This window comes from Anthonomus grandis, chromosome 4 (genome assembly GCF_022605725.1).
Source record: "Anthonomus grandis grandis chromosome 4, icAntGran1.3, whole genome shotgun sequence".
Taxonomy (NCBI): domain Eukaryota; kingdom Metazoa; phylum Arthropoda; class Insecta; order Coleoptera; family Curculionidae; genus Anthonomus; species Anthonomus grandis.
In genome coordinates, this window is record NC_065549.1 from 481648 (window position 1) to 504039 (window position 22392).

The 22392-nt window shown below is 30.7% G+C and overlaps 1 protein-coding gene across 3 annotated transcripts in view; it reads left to right on the top strand.

Annotated features, from left to right (window-relative positions):
• LOC126734893 (hemicentin-1) overlaps positions 1–22392 on the top strand; it is a 393008-nt gene that overhangs the window by 302280 nt on the left and 68336 nt on the right. For all 3 annotated transcript variants that reach the window (XM_050438722.1, XM_050438723.1, XM_050438725.1), the window contains 2 exons: positions 2328–2458; positions 3171–3330. In XM_050438722.1, coding sequence (XP_050294679.1) covers positions 2328–2458; positions 3171–3330 — 291 coding nt within the window. The remainder of the gene's footprint in view (positions 1–2327; positions 2459–3170; positions 3331–22392) is intronic.

Below are 22392 nucleotides of genomic sequence, written 5' to 3' on the forward strand. Positions count from 1 at the left end.
TTCCCGAATTTGACTTTATGGATTTTACATCTTTTATTCCAGGCATTTGTCTGCTAAAATCGTCCCTGCCAAAAAAATCACAAATCTGTTTCTTGACTTCATCTGTCAGTTTCCAAGGCTTTTTAGCGAAGTCATTGTTTTCAGATACAGCAAGTTGGTATTCAGCAGCTATTTTTTTTACAACTTCCACTGCTTTATTTGGGCTTGCTGGTAGATTACGCCTCACTTTTGCTACTGCTTTTCCGAATGTGCGAGGACAATTTTTCTTTTCATTTCTTCTCTTCTTTGAGTTTACTTAAAATCAACTTAAAATATATTCCCACTTACGATTGATTAAAATTTCCCTCTGGTTTCTTCTTACTATTTATAAAGTGTCACAACAAAAGTGTAAGTGTTTGTTAACGAGCAAAAAATTGAAATATGACATAAATGATCCGAAAAAGTAGTTTTATTAGAAAATATAGACTTTCTTCTTTACATTGACATTAAAAGAAATATCATTTACTGGGATTTAGAATTCTTTGTCAAAAATCGTCTACAGCGGAATCGCCCATCAAGTAGTTCATTTTTTATTCTATTTCAAATTTTCATTAAACCTTAAACTTTAATTCAATTTCGCTTGGCTCACTGTGTAAAAACAGTTAGTTAAAGTATTTCTATTCAAATGCATCCAAAAGAATATTTTAAGGCCTTATAAAAAGGTGCGCGTCCAACATACTGGACCAGTTCGTTGGAACCCATTATCAGAAGAAGTAAATTCGCTAAACCGCATCGTTCACGTATCTAGTACCACTTGCTACAATCCCGTGTTTATGGGATAAACCTCATTTCGTACTGAGAAAAAGCTGACCAGCTAACGCGAGTGAAAAACTGTAATCGAGAAAAAACCAGGTAAGGTCTCACAACCATTAATTGTCAAAAAACAATACATACAGTCCACTTTTCTCAACAGTGAGCTTTCTTAACAAAAATAAAAATCAAATAGACAAATCATTTTCTTAATTTAATCAGAGAATACCAAGAATTTTTTAAACAAATCAGAAAAAATTAATCTCTATCTCAGAAATATTTCAGTTTTTATCCAAGAAATATTTTTTTTAGGGCCATCTTCCTTATTAAAGGATACGTAAGCAATTTCTAGTTTTATTTGCAGTTGAAATATTATTTTTCCATATTTCATACAAGAAGCTGATGGGGACATTAGTTTTTAAATTTCTTGACCAATTTAAATAATAAGTCAATTTTTTGCCATTTTTTCCAAGCATTCGTAATACAGAAGTGGACAAATGGTTGAACTTCTCTAAGGTCAAACTGAAATAATGCTTTATTGTTTTACAACACATAAAACATCATTAATAAAACAAAAAGGAAAAAAATACTTTAACTCAACTTTTATTAAGTACAAGGTGCTTTATTCTCTTCGACAAAGGACTAAAATTATTTTTGTTTATCTAGAAGCATGCCATTTTAATAAAAGTAATCGAAATCGTGAAGTAAATCACAGAAATGTGCTGGATTTGGTGGCAAAATTCTTCGAAACTAGTTTGATGAGTAATAGAAAAGAAGTATTCCATGAGTGATCAATGAAGGAACTGAACTTGTGGTTTTGGGATTATTTAGCTGCAAAGCTTACCAACTCTTTACAAACAATAGCAGAACACCTTGGACTATCATACAAGTTAGCAAAAAGGGCACTGAAAATGCATAAATGATTATTAAAGTATCATCTGCATATGTGGATATTGTTAATATATATCCCACTTTAATACCTAGATATCTTATATAACTTGATGGAGCAATTTATATAATATGTGCTCCACAGTGAATCTTTCATAAAAAATATTTATTTTATAAACCGTTTTATAGAATTTATAAAGTGAAACGTAAAACGACAAACAACGGATTGTTACGTTAAAAGTTACCGCGCATCCCTTTTTCGCAAAAGCTTTTATAGAACATAATATTTACATTAAAATTTCATAAAATCAACAAATACCCTAAAAGAGAAATAAAATAAAATATATTTTCGCTGTTAAGGGAAATATAGAGTTTTCCGGCTTATTTGTATCATTTTATACCAACATAATTAATCAATGGAAATGCAATTTCAAATGGAAATGATATGTTTTTGAATCAAAGTAAAAAAAAAAAAACTATTGATTCTCTTATATTTTATAATATTTTTCTGTTTTAATTTAGTAAATAACTATAAAAAATCAATAGGCCATTAATGCTCCAACAAAACACTTTTGTCAAACGTTTTCTTTATGTTAGCCCTCCTTTTAAAAATAAATATGATTTCATGCGAAAAAAATATTATTTTCCAGATATTCCCGTTGTTACCCTTAAAATGGGATCTACCCTCAACCCGGAGGACATCAAAGAGGGTGACGACGTTTATTTCGAGTGTAACATCAGAGCGAATCCCAAGGCGCATAAACTTTCTTGGTTTCATAATGTAAGTATTTAAATTTTAAATGGTTGTTTACATTAAGAACTGATAACTGAAAATTGAAGTTGTGTATAGGTTCTCCTCTATACAGGTTGGAGAGTTGTTCAGCACATTTGAGAGGTTAAAGTGCCATTAATAAACAATGACGCAGCACAAACATTTAATTTTAAGGATACTACTAATATAGATTTTAAAACTTCTGTACCTTGGAATAACAATCGAACAACTCGATATCAAGAAGAAGCGAAATTGTCATTATTTTCAACTTCTAATCTTCGATTTCCCAACCTGTATATAGAAAACCGTTAAAAATTCAAAAATGTGCCCTTACAAAAGAAAAAAAATGATTACCTAGACTGAACTGTATTTTATTAAATATCCCGAAGAGAATAATAATAAGAATATAAAGGGGATGAGAGACATTCTCGACCCGCGAAATTTAATTTTATTCAAAATAGCGTAACGAGGAAACCGGGGCGGAGGAAAACAAGAATTCGACGGGGCAGAAAGTGAAAGTTTTGCGGCCTTTATTTGAATAATATTTAAATTTAGGGGGTTCCAGGGATGTATATACGTAGGCCGCACCTGAATTTTGAGTAAAAGATTAATTTGAGGGCAAACGGGCTTATAATTTTTTTATAGAGTCTAATAGCAGAGGCTCTTGTTCAACATAATAATAATAATAATAATGATTATCATTTTTAAACTCTTCTTACAGAATGTAGAAATCTACCAAAACGTTACTGGAGGCGTCATACTGAGCGATCAAAGTTTAGTACTACAAAACGTAGTCAGATCCACTTCTGGAGAATACACTTGCGTAGCCACTAATCTCGAAGGGAAAGGAACCAGCAATTCTGTTAAGCTCGTGGTTAAATGTAAGTACAGTAGCAATTTAAAGACAAAAATCAATCTATAATTTTTGGTATTACACTTTTTTCCGTTAAACTGGTACTTTTTTGATATGCTTTAAAGTAGCCCTATATAGAATGATATTTCAACTTCAAAGTCGATTTTCTTAGAAACTGTTCAAAATACGAGAAAATTATTTAGAAAGTCTTTTATAGAAAAATCTTTGGTTTACAATTTTTGTAATTATACTTTTTTTCATTAAAAGAGCAGTTTTTGAGTTCTGGATGAAAGTGGCCCTCTCTAAAGTAGAATGTTACTTTCCAATCCGATTTTCTCAAAAACTATTCAATATATGAGAAAAATGTAAAGAATGTTTTTTTATAGAAAATTTTGCGGTCTATAACTTTAAAATGTTTTTCCAGGCTTTAAATTTATGATCAATATGTGAAGTTTTAGAAAAAAAAATTCTTACAACTCGTTTTTTTTTCAAAATTTGCTCTGTATTTGAAAAGCGCTGAAATAGGTATCCAGTAAATTTATTGAAGAATTTACATACAAAATTTCAAGTAACTACGTTGACTAGTTTTTGAGTTACAAGAATTTTGTGAATTTTTAGAACAAAAAAATCAATTTTCTAAAAACGTGTTTTTTTTTAAATTTTGTCAGTTTTTTCAAAAACACTTAAATAGGTATCCAATCAATTTTATCAAAGAATTTGCATATAAAATTTCAAGTAACTGCGTTGACTAGTTTTTGAGTTATAAGAATTTTGTGAATTTTTAGAAAAAAAATCAATTTCCTAAAAACGCGTTTTTTTCAAAATAATGTCGGTTTTTTTAAAAAACGCTAAAATAGGTGTTCAATTAATTTTATTGAAGAATTTGCATACAAAATTTCAAGGAACTGCGTTGACTAGTTTTTGAGTTATAAGAATTTTATGAATTTTTAGAAAAAAAATCAATTTCCTAAAAATGCGTTTTTTTTTCAAAATTTTATCAGTTTTTTTAAAAATGCTGAAATAGGTGTTCAATCAATTTTATTGAAGAATTTGCACATAAAATTTCAAGGAACTGCGTTGACTAGTTTTTGAGTTATAAAAAATTTGTGAATTTTTAGAAAAAAAAAATCATTTTCCTAAAAACGCGTTTTTTTCAAAATAATGTCGGTTTTTTTAAAAACGCTAAAAGAGGTGTTCAATTAATTTTATTGAAGAATTTGCATACAAAATTTCAAGGAACTACGTTGACTAGTTTTTGAGTTATAAGAATTTTATGAATTTTTAGAAAAAAAAAATCAATTTCCTAAAAATGCGTTTTTTTTCAAAATTTTATCAGTTTTTTTAAAAATGCTGAAATAGGTGTTCAATCAATTTTATTGAAGAATTTGCACATAAAATTTCAAGGAACTGCGTTGACTAATTTTTGAGTTACAAGAATTTTGTGAATTTTTAGAACAAAAAAATCAATTTCCTAAAAATGCGTTTTTTTTCAAAATTTTATCAGTTTTTTTAAAAATGCTGAAATAGGTATATAGTCAATTTTATTGAAGAATTTGCGTATAAAATTTCAAGTAACTGCGTTGACTAGTTTTTGAGTTAGAAGAATTTTGTGAACTTTTAGAAAAAAAAATCAATTTCCTAAAAACACGTTTTTTTTTAAACTTTGTCAGTTTTTTTAAAAACGCTGAGATAGGTATTCTATCAATTTTATTGAGGAATATGCGTATGAAATTTCAAGTAACTGCGTTGACTAGTTTTTAAATTACAAGAATTTTGTGAATTTTTAGAAAAAAAAATCAATTTCCTAAAAACGGGTTTTTTTTTTTAAATTTTGTCAATTTTTTTAAAAACGCTGAGATAGGTATTCAATCAATTTTATTGAAGAATTTGCATATGAAATTTCAAGGACCTACGTTGACTAGATTTTAAGTTATAAGAATTTCATAATTTTTTAGAAAAAAAAATCAATTTCCTAAAAATGTGTTTTTTTCCCTAAATTTAGTAAGTTTTTTTAAAAATGCCGAAATAGGTATGCAATTAATTTTATTAAAGAATTCGCATACTAAATTTCAAAAAACTGCGTTGACTAGTTTTTGAGTTATAAGAATTTTGTGAATTTTTAGAAAAAAAAATCAATTTCCTAAAAATGCGTTTTTTTTTCAAAATTTTATCAGTTTTTTTAAAAATGCTGAAACAAGTATTCAATCAATTTTATTGAAGAATTCGCATACAAAATTTCAAGGAACTGCGTTGACTAGTTTTTGAGTTACGGTCATTTTGTGTAAAAAGTTACTTCTAAGCGATCTACTCCCACTCTAAGTCAAATATCGCAAAAAGCACTGCAAATTTAATTATAAAATAAAGTGAATTTAGTTAACAACAAACGGATCTAAAAATGTCATTTGGAACGTAAGTAAATTCGACTAGAATTTTTGAAATTATTCCACCCTAAGTCAGCCGAGACTCCCAAAGAACCAAACATCTCTGACCAATCTATTCACACTAAATATCAAATAACTCAAAAATCACTAGAGATAAAATTATGAAATAAAGTGCCTTGAATTAACGAAGAATTACTTTAAAAATGTTATTCAGGGCCTAAGTTAATTCGATAAGTACTTTTGAAGTTATGCGAGCCTAACTGACTCCCTAAAAAGTCATCATCTTTGGCCGACTCTTTCCTACTAATACTCGAAATATATAAGAAACGACTGGTGATACAGATATAATTCAAAAAGCGTTTAATTGACAAAAAATCGCTTTAGAAATATTACTTAGGACATTAGTAAATCCGACCAAAAGACTTCCGCCATCCATTAAAATTCATATTTAATGATAAATCCATTATTTCAAAAACCGTTAAAGATAAAATTATGAAATAAAATGCACTTAATTAATGGAAAACGGCTCTAAAAAATTACTGTTTCTAAAAATTATTACTCGGTCCTAAGCTCAGTTGGAAACGTCCTTAGTACAAGCATTAAGTTCTCTACCTAAATACTGGGTTTTGTTATAGGTTTTAAAAAGATTTACAGTACTTTGTACATTACATATTTCACTATTTTAACCCAAAAAAATTCATCATTTAAAGTGTTAGAACTTCGAATGTATCTTCTTAATGGCCTCATTGGGTTCAGAAGGACAAGTCACAAAACAATTTTCACTAGGAAACTTCAAACCTATTTTACTCAAAAACTATTTAAAATACGAAAAAAGCTTAAAGAACATTTTTTATAGAAAATGTTCTTTTTTACAATTTCTATCTCTACACTTTTTTCCATTAACCTAATAGTTTTCGAGTTACCCTCCAAAACGTGTTTTTTGACTGCAAAGCTAGTTTTCTGAAAAACTATTCAAACTACGAGATTGCCATCGTTCAAGTAACCTTTGCTCTGCCGCATAATTAAAAACAAATCGTCCGTATTACGATGATCTCGTTAAACGGATAAACAAATGTTTACTCCCAAAACGGACAAGCGAATTACGAAATTACTTTTCAGCTTCGGACCTGCTTGCTGTATGCGGTACGTTTAATACGCGGGGGAGCTGCTAACCAGGGCCGAAATTAAATTTTCCAGCTGCTTTTTACTGAATTTTCCTCGGCCCTTTTGGCTCGTTTGAGTCGGTCGACTAAACAATGATCCGGCAATTGTATTTGCCCGAATAAGTCATTGGCATTGGGGGGTTATTGGTTACTTAATTACAGGAAAGAACCAAGTGAAAAAAAGGCAATTATTCACTTTATTATAATGTACATAATATAGTTTATTTTCGTAATAACGTGTCTTAAATTGAGTCTCTAATTATTTCGAAAACTGGGTAAACCGTTAAAGAGTTAGAGCTCTTTGAATTTTTTTTGAGATCAGTGGAGGCTTGGGGCGTCGACCTGGAACTCCAAAGTCAATATCTGTGGACTTCTTTGAGCACTTTACTTTGTATACCAACGTGGTCTATGAATGAGTTAGTGAAGTAAAGCAAATTCTTTTTAAATGTATTTTTGCCATAATTTATTAAATGTCTAGACTTAAGGTCAAAATATTCTGTAATTTGATAGAGCTATCTCATTTTCTGTCTCATAATTTCATAATACTTGATGGTTTTGTCCTACTTCCTGGCATTGTTTTTCTTAAAAGTGCCTTTAGTAGTCTATGATAAAGTAAAAATATTGAAAATTACCTTTTAAGGTTTAGATGCGAAAATTTTAAAAAGTACTTACTTAAATTGCGTCAAACCAAGTACCCTTGTAAAGAGAATTAAAAGGGCTTTTCAATGAGGTATCACTCGACCCCCCTTCCCATTTAAGATTTTAAGGGTAGTGCCATCCCCGCTTAGGGGGTTGTAGGTAGGAAAGTGATTTTGTGATTATTAAGTGTCTTCCTCGAAAATAAAATCGACGGGTCCGAGCGTTTTTTTAAAAAGTTAATGGACTGCCCGTAATTCGCTCTGTTTCGTTTTCGATGGGCCACCCGGTATATATGATTTTTTATGTATAAAGTCTCTTAAGTTAGATTTTAGTGTTTAATTTTACTTGTGTTTTGTTTAGTTTTTTTTGTTTTATGATGTTGTTTATTATATTGTCGATTTTATTGTTTTATGTTTTCTTGGTTGGAAATAGGTCTTTTACAGTATTTATGGCCTTCCCCCTTTCGTCGCGATTACAGTTACAGCAGATGAATAGTACCTTTACGTGTTACCTTTAAAGCCAAATTTCTTGGCCGAAATAGCTAATACAGCAATTTTTTAAAACCGCTAAAGAGTACGTAACAAACGACTTCTAAATTTAAACTAGAGAGAGAGACAATAAACAAACGTAGAAAACGAGCGTTCTATCTAATAAACCCCGTCGCGACCATCGCTTTTGGGCCTGAGCGACGACCACAGAAAAGCGGAATCCGAAAAAGGCGATTTATTTCGGCGGGTACACCGGACAGGCGGAATTTCGCCAGAGAGTTGCCGAGTTAAAATAAAAAACGTATTGTCCCATTATCAAGTACAAAACGAGGCGCGTTATTTTGCGTTTTCGGTGATATTTTAACCCGTCAGTCAGCAGAATGAATAAAGAGACAGTGCAGAAGCGAAATTTCCACAAAGTCACAGGTCGTCATTCGTTTTACTTGTCCATGACAACCGGCTCGTATCGCGGTTTAAACTGGAACACTTTGACCCTAAGATGATCGTATGGTGCTAAACTGTTGGATTTATTGTACGCTTTTTTTTTCTATAGAAAAACCATTATTTTAGTAAATGTTTGTAATCATATCACGAACTAAGAGGCGGATATAAAGATAGAAGATTAACCAGTAATCCTAGATAGGAAAATATGTATTCCCACAAAATTATTAGCGGCAAAAATCGGTTTCCAGGCCTTCACTTGGAAATTTTTAGTCCGCGTTTTTCAACTAATTAATCGTGTCTACTATCCGCCACCTTGAATTTAATTATTTATCAGGTTTTTGCAAATATCTCCCGTCAATCTTCAACGCAGACTGAAAGAAAAATTGATCGAATTTAAATTATGTTTATTTAAAAATGTATGCATGTATTTTTTCGCATGCAAAAATTGCTTGCAGAGAATAGCATATTCCAGATTTTATTAAAAACTCAGAATAAATGGTAAATTTATGGCCAAAATTAAAAAAAAAAAACATTTAGTTTGTTACCCTGTATCTTTGACTTGTGAATTAGAAAAATTTAACTTAACCTCATTTTTTTTAAAAAAATCTACTGTTAAATTTTCTACGATTATATTTAGGACACCTTATATAAGTAAAAAAAATATTTTGAATTTTTTCAATTTTTTTTTGCATATATTTGTTTTTGATTAAAGGCACCAAAAATACAACTTGTAGATCCAATAAACTTTTTTTATACTTAAAAATAAAGTTATAGCCCATTATAAATAAAAAGCCCTGAACCACTTTAAAGACCTATAGGGCTGCTCTTATTTATTTAAAAAACATAATAAAACCCAGGCCTAAGCATGTGTTTAAACTCATAAATAAACGAAAAACCCATATGTCCCGAATTGCTTTATGCACACAGACACATAATATAATATAAAATGTTTAGTAGATCATTAAAGCTCATATTAAATCTCTCGAAGCGATCTCTTAGGGCCCTAATAACTTCCTTGATGGATTAGGAGAGCCTTGGAAAACAGCGAAACCGGAAATTTACCCTACCGTTATTAAAGAGGATTTTCATGGCCCCAGGGGTGGAGCAGAACAAGCAAATTAAACATTTCGCTTCAGCTATTAATTATGTTAAAATGTTTTTGAGATTTTTAAGGGCTCTTGGGTGTAGTTTCACATTCATATTCTTCTAATAGCAACAGATTTTTTTTTGATAGAGATATACATTGAGTAATAAGGTTTCGAATCCAGCCACTAGTTTGAATATTTTCTTATTAAATCTTTTAACTTTTTTGAGTTTATAAGAGTAACTATCTTGAATGTCATTAATTATTATGGGATGAAATATTGAGACTTAGTAAATGAGTCGTGGATATTTTGAACGAAAGTTGTTGTTTTTCGATATCACTACTTACTAGGGCCAATATTTTGCTTGAATCTATTTGAACCTTAAATGACCCGAATCTTCCTAAATTTTATTTTATACACAAATGATATTTTAGTTTTGATAATTGAATTTATTGAATATTTTTTAAAATTTCTTCGAAGTACTCTTAAATTTGTTTCAGGTACTTGAGAGTATCTGAAAATTTTTTCAGGCATTTAAGGCACTTTGATTGCCTGCAAGAGATTTGTAAATCTTCGAAAATCTCTTCCAAATATTTGAGAGTATTTAAAAATATATTTCAGGTATTTGAGATACTTTATCTGCCTGTACGGGACTTTTAAGTTTTCTTAACTCTCTTCCAAGTACTCAAGATTATCCGAAAATTTTTTCCAAGAACTTGAGGCATTCAGGCTGTTTTGAAGAGACTTCTAAATCTTCTAAAGTCTCTTTTGGGCATTGAAGTGTATCTGAAAGTCTTTTATAATAATTTGAGAATATCTGAGAATCTTTTCCAGGTATATGAGGCACTTTGACTGCCTGTAAGAGACTTTCTTAAATTTCTTTTAGGCATTTTAGAGTACCTGATGGTTTTTTCAGACTCTTGAGGCACTTCAACTACCTGTAAAAGACTTTCAAGTCTACTTAAATCTGTTCCAGGCACTTGAGAATGTTTGAAGATCTATTCCAGGCATTTGAGGTACTTTAACTGCTTGTAAGATACTTCTAATTCTTTCTAAATCTCTTCCAAGCACTTAAGTGAAATTACTACTTATCTGAAATTTTTATTCCAGGCACTTGAAGCACTTTGACTGCCTGTAAGAGACTTTCAAGTCTTCTTAGGTCTCTTCCAGGCACTGCAAAAGGTTTGAAGATCTATTCCAGGCACTTAAGATACCTGTAAGAGATTTTTAAGTCTTTCTAAGTCTCTTTGACGTACTTGGAAAAATCTGAGTGTCTTTTCAAAACATTCAAGGTACTTTTACTGCCTGTAAAAGACTTCTAAGCCTTTTCAGGTTTCTTTTAAGCACTTTTGAATATCTAAGAATCGTTTCCAAACATTTAAGGCATGTTGACTGCCTGTAAGAAACTTCTAAATCGTAATTCTTTTCCTGACATTTTAGAAAATTTAAGTCTCTTTCAAGTATTTAAATTTTGACTGCCCGTAAAAGACTTCTTAATTTCTTTTAAGCATTTAAGAGTACCTGAGAATTTTTTCCAGGCATTTAAATTATGTTGCTCTCTTTAAGAGATTCTGAGATTATCTGAAAGTTTTTTCCAGGCATTTAAGGCACTTCAACTACCTGTAAAAGGCTTTCAAGACTACCTAAGTCTCTTTCAGACACTTGAGAAGATTTGAAAATCTATTCCAGGCATTTAAGGCACTTTGATTGCCTGCAAGAGATTTGTAAATCTTCGAAAATCTCTTCCAAACATTTGAGAGTATCTAAAAGTATATTTCAGGGATTTGAGACACTTTAACTGCCTGTACGATACTTCTAAGTTTTCTAAACTCTCTTCCAAGTAATCAAGTTTATCCGAGATTTTTTTCCAAGAACTTGAGGCATTTTGATTGTCTTTAAGAGACTTTCTTAAATTTTTTTTAGGCATTTCAAAGTATCTGACGGTTTTTTCAGACTCTTGAGGCACTTCAACTACCTGTAAAAGACTTTTAAATCTACTTAAGTCTCTTCCAGGTACTTGAGAATATTTGAAGATCTATTCCAGGCATTTAAGGTACTTTCACTGCTTGTAAGAGACTTCTCATTCTTCTTAAATCTCTTCCAAGCACTTAAGAGTATCTGAATTTTTTTTTTTAAGAACTTGAGGCATTCAGACTGTTTTTAAGAGACTTCTAAATCTTCTAAAGTCTCTTCTGGACATTTGAGTGTATCCGAAAGTCTTTCATAATTATTTGAGAATATCTGAGAATCTTTTCCAGGTATATGAGGCACTTTGACTGCCTGTAAGAGATTTTCTTAAATTTCTCTTAGGCATTTCAGAGTATCTGACGGTTTTTTTAGATTTTTGAGGTACTTCAATTACCTGAAAAAGACTTTTAAGTCTATTTAAGTCTCTTCCAGGCACTTGAAGCACTTCGACTGCCTGTAAGAGACTTTCAAGTCTTCTTAGGTCTCTTCCAGGCACTGCAAAAGGTTTGAAGATCATTTCAACTACTGACTGAACTCATTGAACTCTGAACTCATATCTTAAAAAATCACCAACTATAATCATAGAACCTGTGCCTAATTTGATTGATTTGGGGTTTTAAATAATAGTCAAGGAAGAATTCCACCTTTAATAATTCCAAACAATACTAAACCACCTATTCCCTTTAATATATTTTTTCATTTCCTCTTAAATTTCTTAAAGAAAGCAAATTTAAATTGGAGGTCAGTTAATCCCACAGAAATAAAAAATAAAGCATACACAAAAATCCCAGAAAATCTGACTGATTCTGAAAAAATTCATCAATTAAATCCTTAGACCAAAACCCTGATAAAAATGGGAGACTACATTAAGCTATATTAGAAATATCTATTATACTAGACGCAGGTTAAAAGTATAAAATATGAGATTCTCCCTATAAAATAGATATCTTGATGATTGCCTAAATTATAAATAATAAATAAAAGAGCCTTAAATAAAGCACGAAATAATAAATGAAAAATAGCTAATTTAGTTGTACCCACACATAAAATAATAATCATTATATCTAATTGACCTAAAGTTAATAACGCATTTTTTTAAAATCAAATTCGCGCCTCCTCCTGCTATAAATATTTCGGATTTGGGCATACGTTTTAACCATAAATTAACTTTTGTAGATACGGTGGAGTACTAGTATGTCTCTAAGCTCGCTAATAGGACATTGGAGTTTGTGGTACGCAATTGTCGGGGTTTCCATAACACGGAAATAATAGAAACTTAATTTTATTGTTTTATACTGTCTAAACTTGAATACGCTTTTTTTATTTAGAGCCCCTACTATGCAATTTTTAAATATTCTATAGAAAAGGTTCATTAGTATTTATCATTTAAAAAGTTGATGGTTTTTACCCTCGGTAGTGTATTCCATACAATCTCCTTTTAACTTGTTTCTTCATGGAGTCTCTTGATTTGAGGAGAATTAAAGCTTCCGTTGTGCTGTTGATTGTTCTGAATTATTAAAAAAATTAAATTTTTGAGTTGTGTGATTACATTCTAGGAAAACTAAGACTTTTTACTATACTGAAACAAACACCAATATATTCCTATATTCACTGTTCGGTTGTATGTAATATTGTGTACTAACGCTAATAGAATTTCTCAATCTTCTCAATCTTGTGATTTACTTGCTTGTTGACGAGCTGCAGTTGTAAGAGCATATTTGAGATTATCCAATTTTCGGTTTGTTATTTTTTCTTACGCATTTAGGTATATATTGTATGTAAGTTTTTCTTTAATTTCTTACTGGGATATAATCAAACTTCCGTTGAAAAGATTTTTATTTTTTTTTTCATTTCAGATTGAACATTTCTTACTTTTTACTTTTAAAATAAAGACTTGTAATTAGATTATTTAAATTACAGTTTTTACGAGGATATTATGTAGGATATAAAAATGCTTCCATATATTTAGCTTCACTACCTATAAAAGACTTTCAAGTCTACTTAAGTCTCTTCGAGGCACTTGAGAATATTTGAAGATCTATTCCAGGCATTTGAGGTATTTTAACTGCTTGTAAGAGACTTCTAATTCTTCCTAAATCTCTTCCAAGCACTTAAGAGTATCTGAAATTTTTATTCCAGGCACTTGAGGCACTTCGACTGCCTGTAAGAGACTTTCAAGTCTTCTTAGGTCTCTTCCAGGCACTGCAAAAGGTTTGAAGATCTATTCCAGGCACTTAAGATACCTGTAAGAGATTTTTAAGTCTTTCTAAGTCTCTTTGATGTACTTGGAAAAATCTGAGTGTCTTTTCAAAGCATTTAAGGCACTTTTACTGCCTGTAAAAGACTTCTAAGCCTTTTCAGGTTTCTTCTAAGCACTTGAGAATATTTAGGAATCGTTTTCAAACATTTGAGGCATATTGACTGTCTGTAAGAAACTTCTAAATCGTAATTCTTCCTGACATTTTAGAGAGTTTGAGTTTTTTTCAAGTATTTAAATTTTAACTACATGTAAAAGACTTCTTAATCTCTTTTAAGCATTTAAGAGTACCTGAGAATTTTTTTCAGGCATTTAAGGCACTTCAACTACCTGTAAAAGGCTTTGAAGTCTACTTAAGTCTCTTCCAGACACTTAAAAACATTTGAAGATCTATTCCAGGCATTTGAGGTACTTTCACTGCTTGTAAGAGACTTCTCATTCTTCTTAAATCTCTTCTAAGCACTTAAGAGTATCTGAAACCTTTCCTCCAAGATTTCCAACATTTCTTCCAAGCATTTGAGGTACTTTGACTACCTGTCAGAGACTTCCGAGTCTTTGAGGCACCTGAAAGTGTCCCAGAGTCCTTTCAAAGTATTTAATGCATTTTGACTTTCTGTAAGATATTTTTGAAAATTCTTAAATTTCATTCAGGCACTTGAGAGTATCTGAAATTTTTTTCTAGGCATTTAAGGCACATTTGAGAGTATCTAAAAGTATGTTTCAGGTATTTGAGACACTTTAACTGCCTGTACGAGACCTCTAAGTTTTCTAAACTCTCTTCCAAGTAATCATGATTATCCGAGAATTTTTTCCAAGAACTTGAGGCATTTTGACTGTCTTTAAGAGACCTGTAAATCTTCTAAAGTTTTTTCTGGACATTTAAGAGTATCTGAAATTGTTTCGTAATTATTTGAGAAAATCTAAGAAACTTTTCCAGGTATATGAGGCACTTTGACTACCTGTAAGAGACTTTCTTAAATTTCTTTTAGGCATTTCAGAGTATCTGACAGTTTGAGGCACTTCAACTACAACTTTCTTGATTTTTGTTCTTAATTTATTTTATTTTCGTTTTTTTTTTTAAAATTCCCCGAATTTTTTTTCAAAGAAATTATTTTTTGTAAACAACTGATTTTTTGTTTATTATCTCCATTTTTTTTTTAATTCAATTTTGTTTAATTTTCTTGAATTTTTTTGTACTTTCCTTTTTAATTTCTTTAATAGTTTTTTCTGGACAGTAAGAGAGGACAGTCAAGGTACCATATACCTTTAGATTAGTCATTTTTCTTCTTTGAAAGAGGTTCTTTTGAATTTAAACCTTAAGTACCTTTGGTAAATAATGTTCCTTTGAATATTTTCACTTTTATTTTATAAGAATATTTCCATTAGTTTTTGAGATTTTGAACTTGTCATTGAGTAATCAGACTTAGTTCTTTAACAGTACTACTAGAAAAGTTTAAAATTTCTTAAACTTTTACTTAAACCGCTTTAAACCCTAAACAAAATTTATCAACAATACTCCTTTTCTGTTTCATAAGCGCATTCCCACTATACTTGGGTTACCGAACAGATGGAGTGGTCACGAGATCGTTCTGCGCCGGAGGTGTAGCCTAGAGCCTCGACAGAGTTCATGACTTGGGATTTTATTTAATTTTATTAGTCGAGCGGCTTTAGATCGTTTTGGTTGAATTTTCTGCTATTCGAATATTTGAATCTTCGCAATATTGAAAAGTTAAGATTGTGTTAATTTTTTTGTTAATTTGTCTTTCTCAAAACCAAATTTGGATCATAAAATTATATTTTATAATTACCGGGTTCATCAGAAAAAAACGCTCCCTAAGCGCTCGATTATTGCTCATATATGACAATTTTTATTGGTCCCTAACTATAATAGGCAAAACTTCCATGAACCTGGCCAATAACACCCTAAATGTTTGACCTGGCACGATTACTTAAAAGGATTACCTATCCCTTTTTGGTAAACCCCAATATATTAACGTAACTTTGCATAACAAAATACTTAAAACGGATTATTATATCATTACGTGGCACAACCTCAAAATCGGTTTGGACCCATTTTACAGGCGACCGTATTATATTTAAAAAAAAAAGCTGCTTACAGAGCAAAGCTGTAAGGTAAAATAATTTAAAATAAGTAGGCATAATTCTCCTCGTCTAAATCTACCAAGGTTGCATCGATGGGCGGGCCTATATTTCGTGCACATCATTTACTCCATCTGTTCGGTAATCCGACTATAGTGTTTGAGATTTTTTGTACTTAAAAACCTTGAAAGTAAAATATCGTTCTTCAACACCGTTACCTAATAATGCCTAGACTTTAAAATTTTCTTCCTAAATTAAGTAAAATGGCTATTTAATTTAAAAAAATTGTGGAAAATTCCCAGTATTATAGAAAAACATTATAATTAGTATATATTGCAAATTTACAGATACAAATTAGGAAATTAACTAAAAATAGATGCCATAAATACAATTATAAAATAATACACAAAGGGGCTAAAAACAGTTTAAAAAGATCAATGTTCTGTGAAAAGAAAAGAATGTCATAATTATAAAGATAATGACTGTTTTATACAAAATAGAATTTAAACAAAAAATATATTAATTTTTACTATAACTAGTGATGTAAAGGGTATATTACCGAGGTAACATTACCGATAATTTTGATAATATTACTGCAAGACCGGTAATATTGGTAATGTTGGGTTTTTTTTCACCCTGTAGAAATGACTCTTTATCCAATTTTGTTATTAATACACCTCTTCCGGTATTTTATAAATCAATCCATACCGAAGATAACAGATATTTAGCAACATTTTTGGCCTCAGAAATTGAAAAAGTATTGGAAGAATTGGGAGCTTTAAATTTTTTAGCTATTGTCACTGACAACGGAGCTAACATAAAAAAGGGTCGTGAAATAGTTAGCAGCAAGTACAATTACATAACTAATTATGGTTGTATTTGTCACGGTCTAAACTTTCTGGTTGAAGACCATTTTGCCAATTTTAAGAAGAACATAATAATTTCAATTGTATCAGAGTTGAAAAATTCGCAGATTTTACATGCAAGGTTTGAGAAAATCCAGTTAAACAAAACGGGGCGATACATTAAAATTGCCGGTGAAAACAAGATGTGTTTCCTTTGTTTCTTGTTTAAAAAGCTTTTTGGACACTAAACATTCATTGAAAAGTTTAGCAGTTGATGATAACCCAGATCTTTCTGATGTTCCTTCAACAAATACAGTAAGACTTCTTCTTCTTCAAAATGAATTTTGGTTACAAGTAGAAGCAACTTATGACTTGTTCCAGCCAATCTCTAAGTGGATAACGTTTTTTGAAGCTAACGGGCCAACAATCTCAAAAGTATTTATCTGCTTTTTTGAAATAAGATCTATATTTCGTGGCAAAGTATCAAATTTATCCCTTACTATGTTGGAATCCCAGAAAATATGTTCAATCCTTGAAAAACGAGAAAATAAATGTTTAAAACCCATTCATCTTGCTGCTTACTTATTAGAACCAAACCAATGTGGCAACAATTTAACTGAAGCTGAAAATTTATTTGCGACGGAGTTCATCTATGAAACTGCAAGGCGTCATCCAAAATATTCTTCAGAAGTAGGTCTTATTATGTAAGCATTTGCACAGTCCAAAATTAGAGTTGGTAATCTCTGTCTGGGCATGTTTGGTGGGCAGGAATTTGCTCCAGTTCTAAAATAAGTAGATTGGACATTTTAAATTTACCATCGTCAACAGCCGCAACCAAAAAAACGTTTAGTACTTATGGATTTATTCATCGGCAAAGAAGAAACAGGCTTACCATGGAAAGAGCCAGAAAACTAACCTATATTGCCCATAATTATAATTTACTAAACGAAGATCATTCAAGAAGAGAAAAAGCTACTGAGGATTCTGAGGAAGAAATTGAAAAAGAAGATCTCGGTTTCGAAATTATAGACTTGACTGAATTAACCAAGGAGAAAGAAGAATCGGATGAAGAGGTTGGGGATGATGAGGATGATTTGCCATTATCCACTCTATTAAGTAGTTCATTCTGACTCGTTTTTTTTTGTGTTTCCTAATGTTTTTACAGTTTTGAATTAAAAAAACTAGAATTAGTTAAAAAGCTGTTTTTTTTAATAAGTTACCAATATTATTGTAATATTACCGGTAATATTACCGATTTTTAAATTACCGGTAATTTTACATCTATAACTATAACTCAACCTAACTTTACCACTGTCGCGTACCAGTAATCATAACACCATGCTATTTAGATCTCTAAAAGTTCCATAAGAAATGCTTCATTTTTCTTTCAAACAAATTAGTTGAGAAATATTTAATAATTGAGCGAAGCCTTTTAATTCACTTTTAATTAGACCTTTTTAAACCTGAAATTGAAATTATACACATCAGTATGATAGTTTATTTTATAATAGCATCTTAGGTACCAAAACCCACGTCCGTGGGTGTCTAATATAGAATTTTTGCACGGAAACACTGACATTTTACTTAGAAATTTGAAAAAAAGAGAGCCAAAAATACTTTAAAGAGAAGTTTCAAAATAAAGAGTATATGTACGAAAACCTTCATCGTTGTGCCTCAAAAAAGCATACATTTTATTACAAACAAATCCTAGTCTGAAGGAAGGTACACAATGTTGGGCACCAAAAAGCTAATTTTTTTTTAATTTCAATAATATAGGAATTTTGGAAAAATTGCCATTAAGTGAGAGAAATTACACTGTAGGTCAAGAAATAATAATATTTTTTTTCAATTAAGAAAAATGAAGGCTTAGTTAAAAAAAAATATGTGGAAAACTCTACTATCTTCATATCATGGAAAAAATCAATATTTAGGACGTAAACCCACACCATTGGGTGCCCTAAATATACATTTTCATACTAAAACACTAAAATTCTAATGATAAATTTGAAGAGAGAGACGAGGTGCTTTACAACAAAAAAATTAAAACTGAATTAAATTTCAAAAGAAACACTAAAGAAAACTCCATTACTGGGTCTTAAAAAATGCACATTTATCATAAAAAGCAAGTTCGAGTTCGAGTCTTGACCCAATATACAATTTGTGATAAAAAATAATCTAAACTACGGCACTGGCATTAATATTATCCGTATCCAGTATCATCAAATAACATGGCGTGGACTATTAGTGGAGCTGCTGCAGATCCGTAGGAAACAAAATAAATTATATCGGTTTCCCGCGCTTTATATCGCCGGATCAGTTCGAAAGACGCGATTTGTTTTATTGTTCGGATTAAAATAAGGCGCCATCTTCGTGAAGAGCCCGATTTTAGTACCCGATTTAGATCCCCAACGATCCGGAGCAGAGACGAGGATAGATTTTATTTAAACGGTCCATTAAAACGAACATTTATATTGTTGTGTTTGTTTTATTACTTCCCCATCATTTAAAACGAAGGATGGATGCCCGTAATTGCAAAAATTATCCCAATTTTATAATTTCCCAGTGAAATTGCGAATGTGGTTTAAGTTATTGGAAAATTCGTGTTCGCAATCAGTGTGGACGTGAAAATTTAAAACTAGGGGATCACGTTCAAGGAAACTAAACTATAAATTCATTTAACCGTTAAAATCATTTATTTCAGAAAAAGGCACTTCATGATAGGTTACAAGTAACCGTTTTTATACATTCCTACAGAAACACACGAAAAACTACCCTGCGAACAAATAAAGAAAAAAATAAATTGAAAATATAGTTAAAAAATATTAGTTTACAAATTTAAGTAACTATTTTGTACTTTCTGTATCCATCTTTCATTTTTCATATTTATGTATCTACTTTTTTAGTATTTGTTAGTAAAGCATTGGCGTAAATAGTATCATACAATAAATATTTGCATTTAGAAAGAATATATTTTTAAACGTCTTTTCTTAAAATTTTTGTTGCCTGGTACTATCATTTGTATCTTTAAAGAGATTGATTTTAAGTGATGATTTAATGCAAAGGTTTCAGTGTAAACATATTTCATTTTAATATCTGAACTTTATTATGTTATGTAATTATACAGGGTGTCCCGAAATTACATCGCAATATTTTACCAGTCGCATCTTTGGCTAAAAATAAGACAAAAACTTCACATACAGGAATCTTGAAAAGTGAATCGTTTTCATGTTACAGAGTGTTTTATTATTCCTATTGAAGATGATTTTTTTGTTAATATTTTCGAAACGCCTGGTCGTAATTTTTCGAATTTTTTTTCGTATACTACTGTTATTGTTACTAACTGATTTGATAAGATTTTATGCTAAAATGTGTACAGGGTCGTTTAAAATTAATGGTCAACAAGGTTAAAAATGTCAAAACTTTTTTTCTAACTACACTTTTTAATAATTTTGGCAATAACATCGAAAAGAATCAATATTTTTAATTAAAAAAGGTGCTCTTGTCTTATTTCGATAGGAGCCCCCGTTTTTAAATTAATCAGACATAAATGTTTTGCAACTCACACTCTTAAAGTATTTTTGATCACGTTTAATAAAATTAAAAGGTATCTTACAAATCATCAGGTATAAACATGACATAAGATAATTACAAATACTTAATTTTAAAATCAAAAACGCTGTTTTCTTTGTTTAATATTTTATTTCAAAATTGTAAATAATTGAAAAAAAATTAAAACAATTAACTTATTAGCTAAGAAAAAAAAACCAAACCAAACAAACAAATAAAAGAAAATAAATTATAGCAAATGTTCAAAGTGGTTGCCATTTTATTGGAGACATAATCTTGCCCTACACCTTATTGCGTGAGTAGCCCTTAATATAGAAAATGGATTTTCCCTTATCTCATTAACAGCCCAATTAATCCTCTGAATTAATTATTCACTGGCATTAATTTCTACAGCATATCAATTCGTTTAAATGACCCCATAAATAGTAATCTACGGAAGTTAGATCTGGAGTTCGAGGAGGCCAATTTATAGGACCACCTCGACCAATCCAACATCCACTGACGAACATTACGACCAAAATGAGCAGGCGCTCCGTCGTGCTGAAATATTAAATTCTGCCGTATGTTAAGAGGAACATCTTAGAAAAGCTGCCCAAGGTTATGTTCCAGCATATTTAAATAGTCTTCAGAGGTAGGACCGTTGGGTAACTCTGTCGGGTCATTAAGTTGGTCCCCGATTAGTCCCGCCCACAAATTTATTAAAAACCCCCTGTGAAAGTTGATTATGATCTGCTGCAACATGCATATTAAATGCACCATTTCTAGTGAAGGTACATAAAATAAAAGGGACTAAGTTTTGGTTGTTAATTATCCTTTTGCAAAATTGGATCCTCAGCGCAAAATCGTCTGGTACCAACTCTTGAATTCTCTGGTAATGATAGGGATGTAAGCCTTGGATTCTTACCATTCTTCCTAAGTATCTAAAAAAATATGTTTTAATTTTTATTATTACCTATGTCGGAAGGATTTCTTTTTTTTTAATAATTACTATTGAGCGGGCGATATGTGTGGCTCGTGACACTGTTCCGATGCTTGTTCCAAGATTTTCTTCGAAATAGTTCAAGATGTTTTTCATGTTATAATTTGCTTGTGGCTTGCCTTGTCCACGAGCTCTTCAAAACCTCCATTTTCACATAAGTTACGGTGGATATTAATATTTAATTTACGGTCAGCAGCTAACGAGCTGCCATTACACAAACCATACATAAAATGCATATCGCCCAACTCTTCATTCGTAAATCTATCCATTGTTTACACAAAGAACTATTTAACTTTACCAATGTAAATGTAAAATAATTAAAATGCCAATCAAAACGTCAAACAAAATTAAAGCACTAAACAAATTGTTAACAAGCACTGCCAACCTCTATTTTTTATTTTATACATTTTAAGTCATGATTTACTTAAAATTTAATAATTATTTTTCTTGAAACCGGAGGCTTCTAACGAAATAAGACAAGAGTACCTTTTTTAGATAAAAATGTTGATTCTTTTTAATTTTACTATCCAAATAATTAAAAAGTAACCAAAAAAAAAAAGTTATGACATTTTTATCTTTGCTGACCACTTGTTTTAAACGACCCTGTATACATTTTAGCATAAAATGTTATAAAATCAGTAAGTACCAATAACACTAGTATACGATAAAAATTTCGAAAATATTAACAAAAAACTCTCTTCAATAGGAATTATAAGACACCCTGTAACATGAAAACGATTCACTTTTCAAGATTCCTGTATATGAAGTTTTTGTCTTATTTTTAGACAAAGATGCGACTGGTAAAATGTTGCAATGTAATTTCGGGACACCCTGTATGTAACAGAATTATAAGATTTTTGCAGATGCTTGCTGCTAGACAGACTCTCATACTCATCGTCAATTCTTTAACAGGCGACCCGAAATGTTTATATGATCTACTTACTATGACTATAACAAAATTTTAACAGTAGTTTTAGTCTAATTCGCAGATGACTGAGCGGTTTCAATGCCAACTTTTTCAATTTATCTAATTCTGTCAAGACACTTTTAACCCTCATAATTTGCATCAGCTTATAAATATACTATAGAAATAAAACGAGTTTAAGTATCACAAAGCGAGTAAAAAGTTAGTGTTCTTCCATTCTGCCGTATTTTTTTCATCAATTACGTCTTG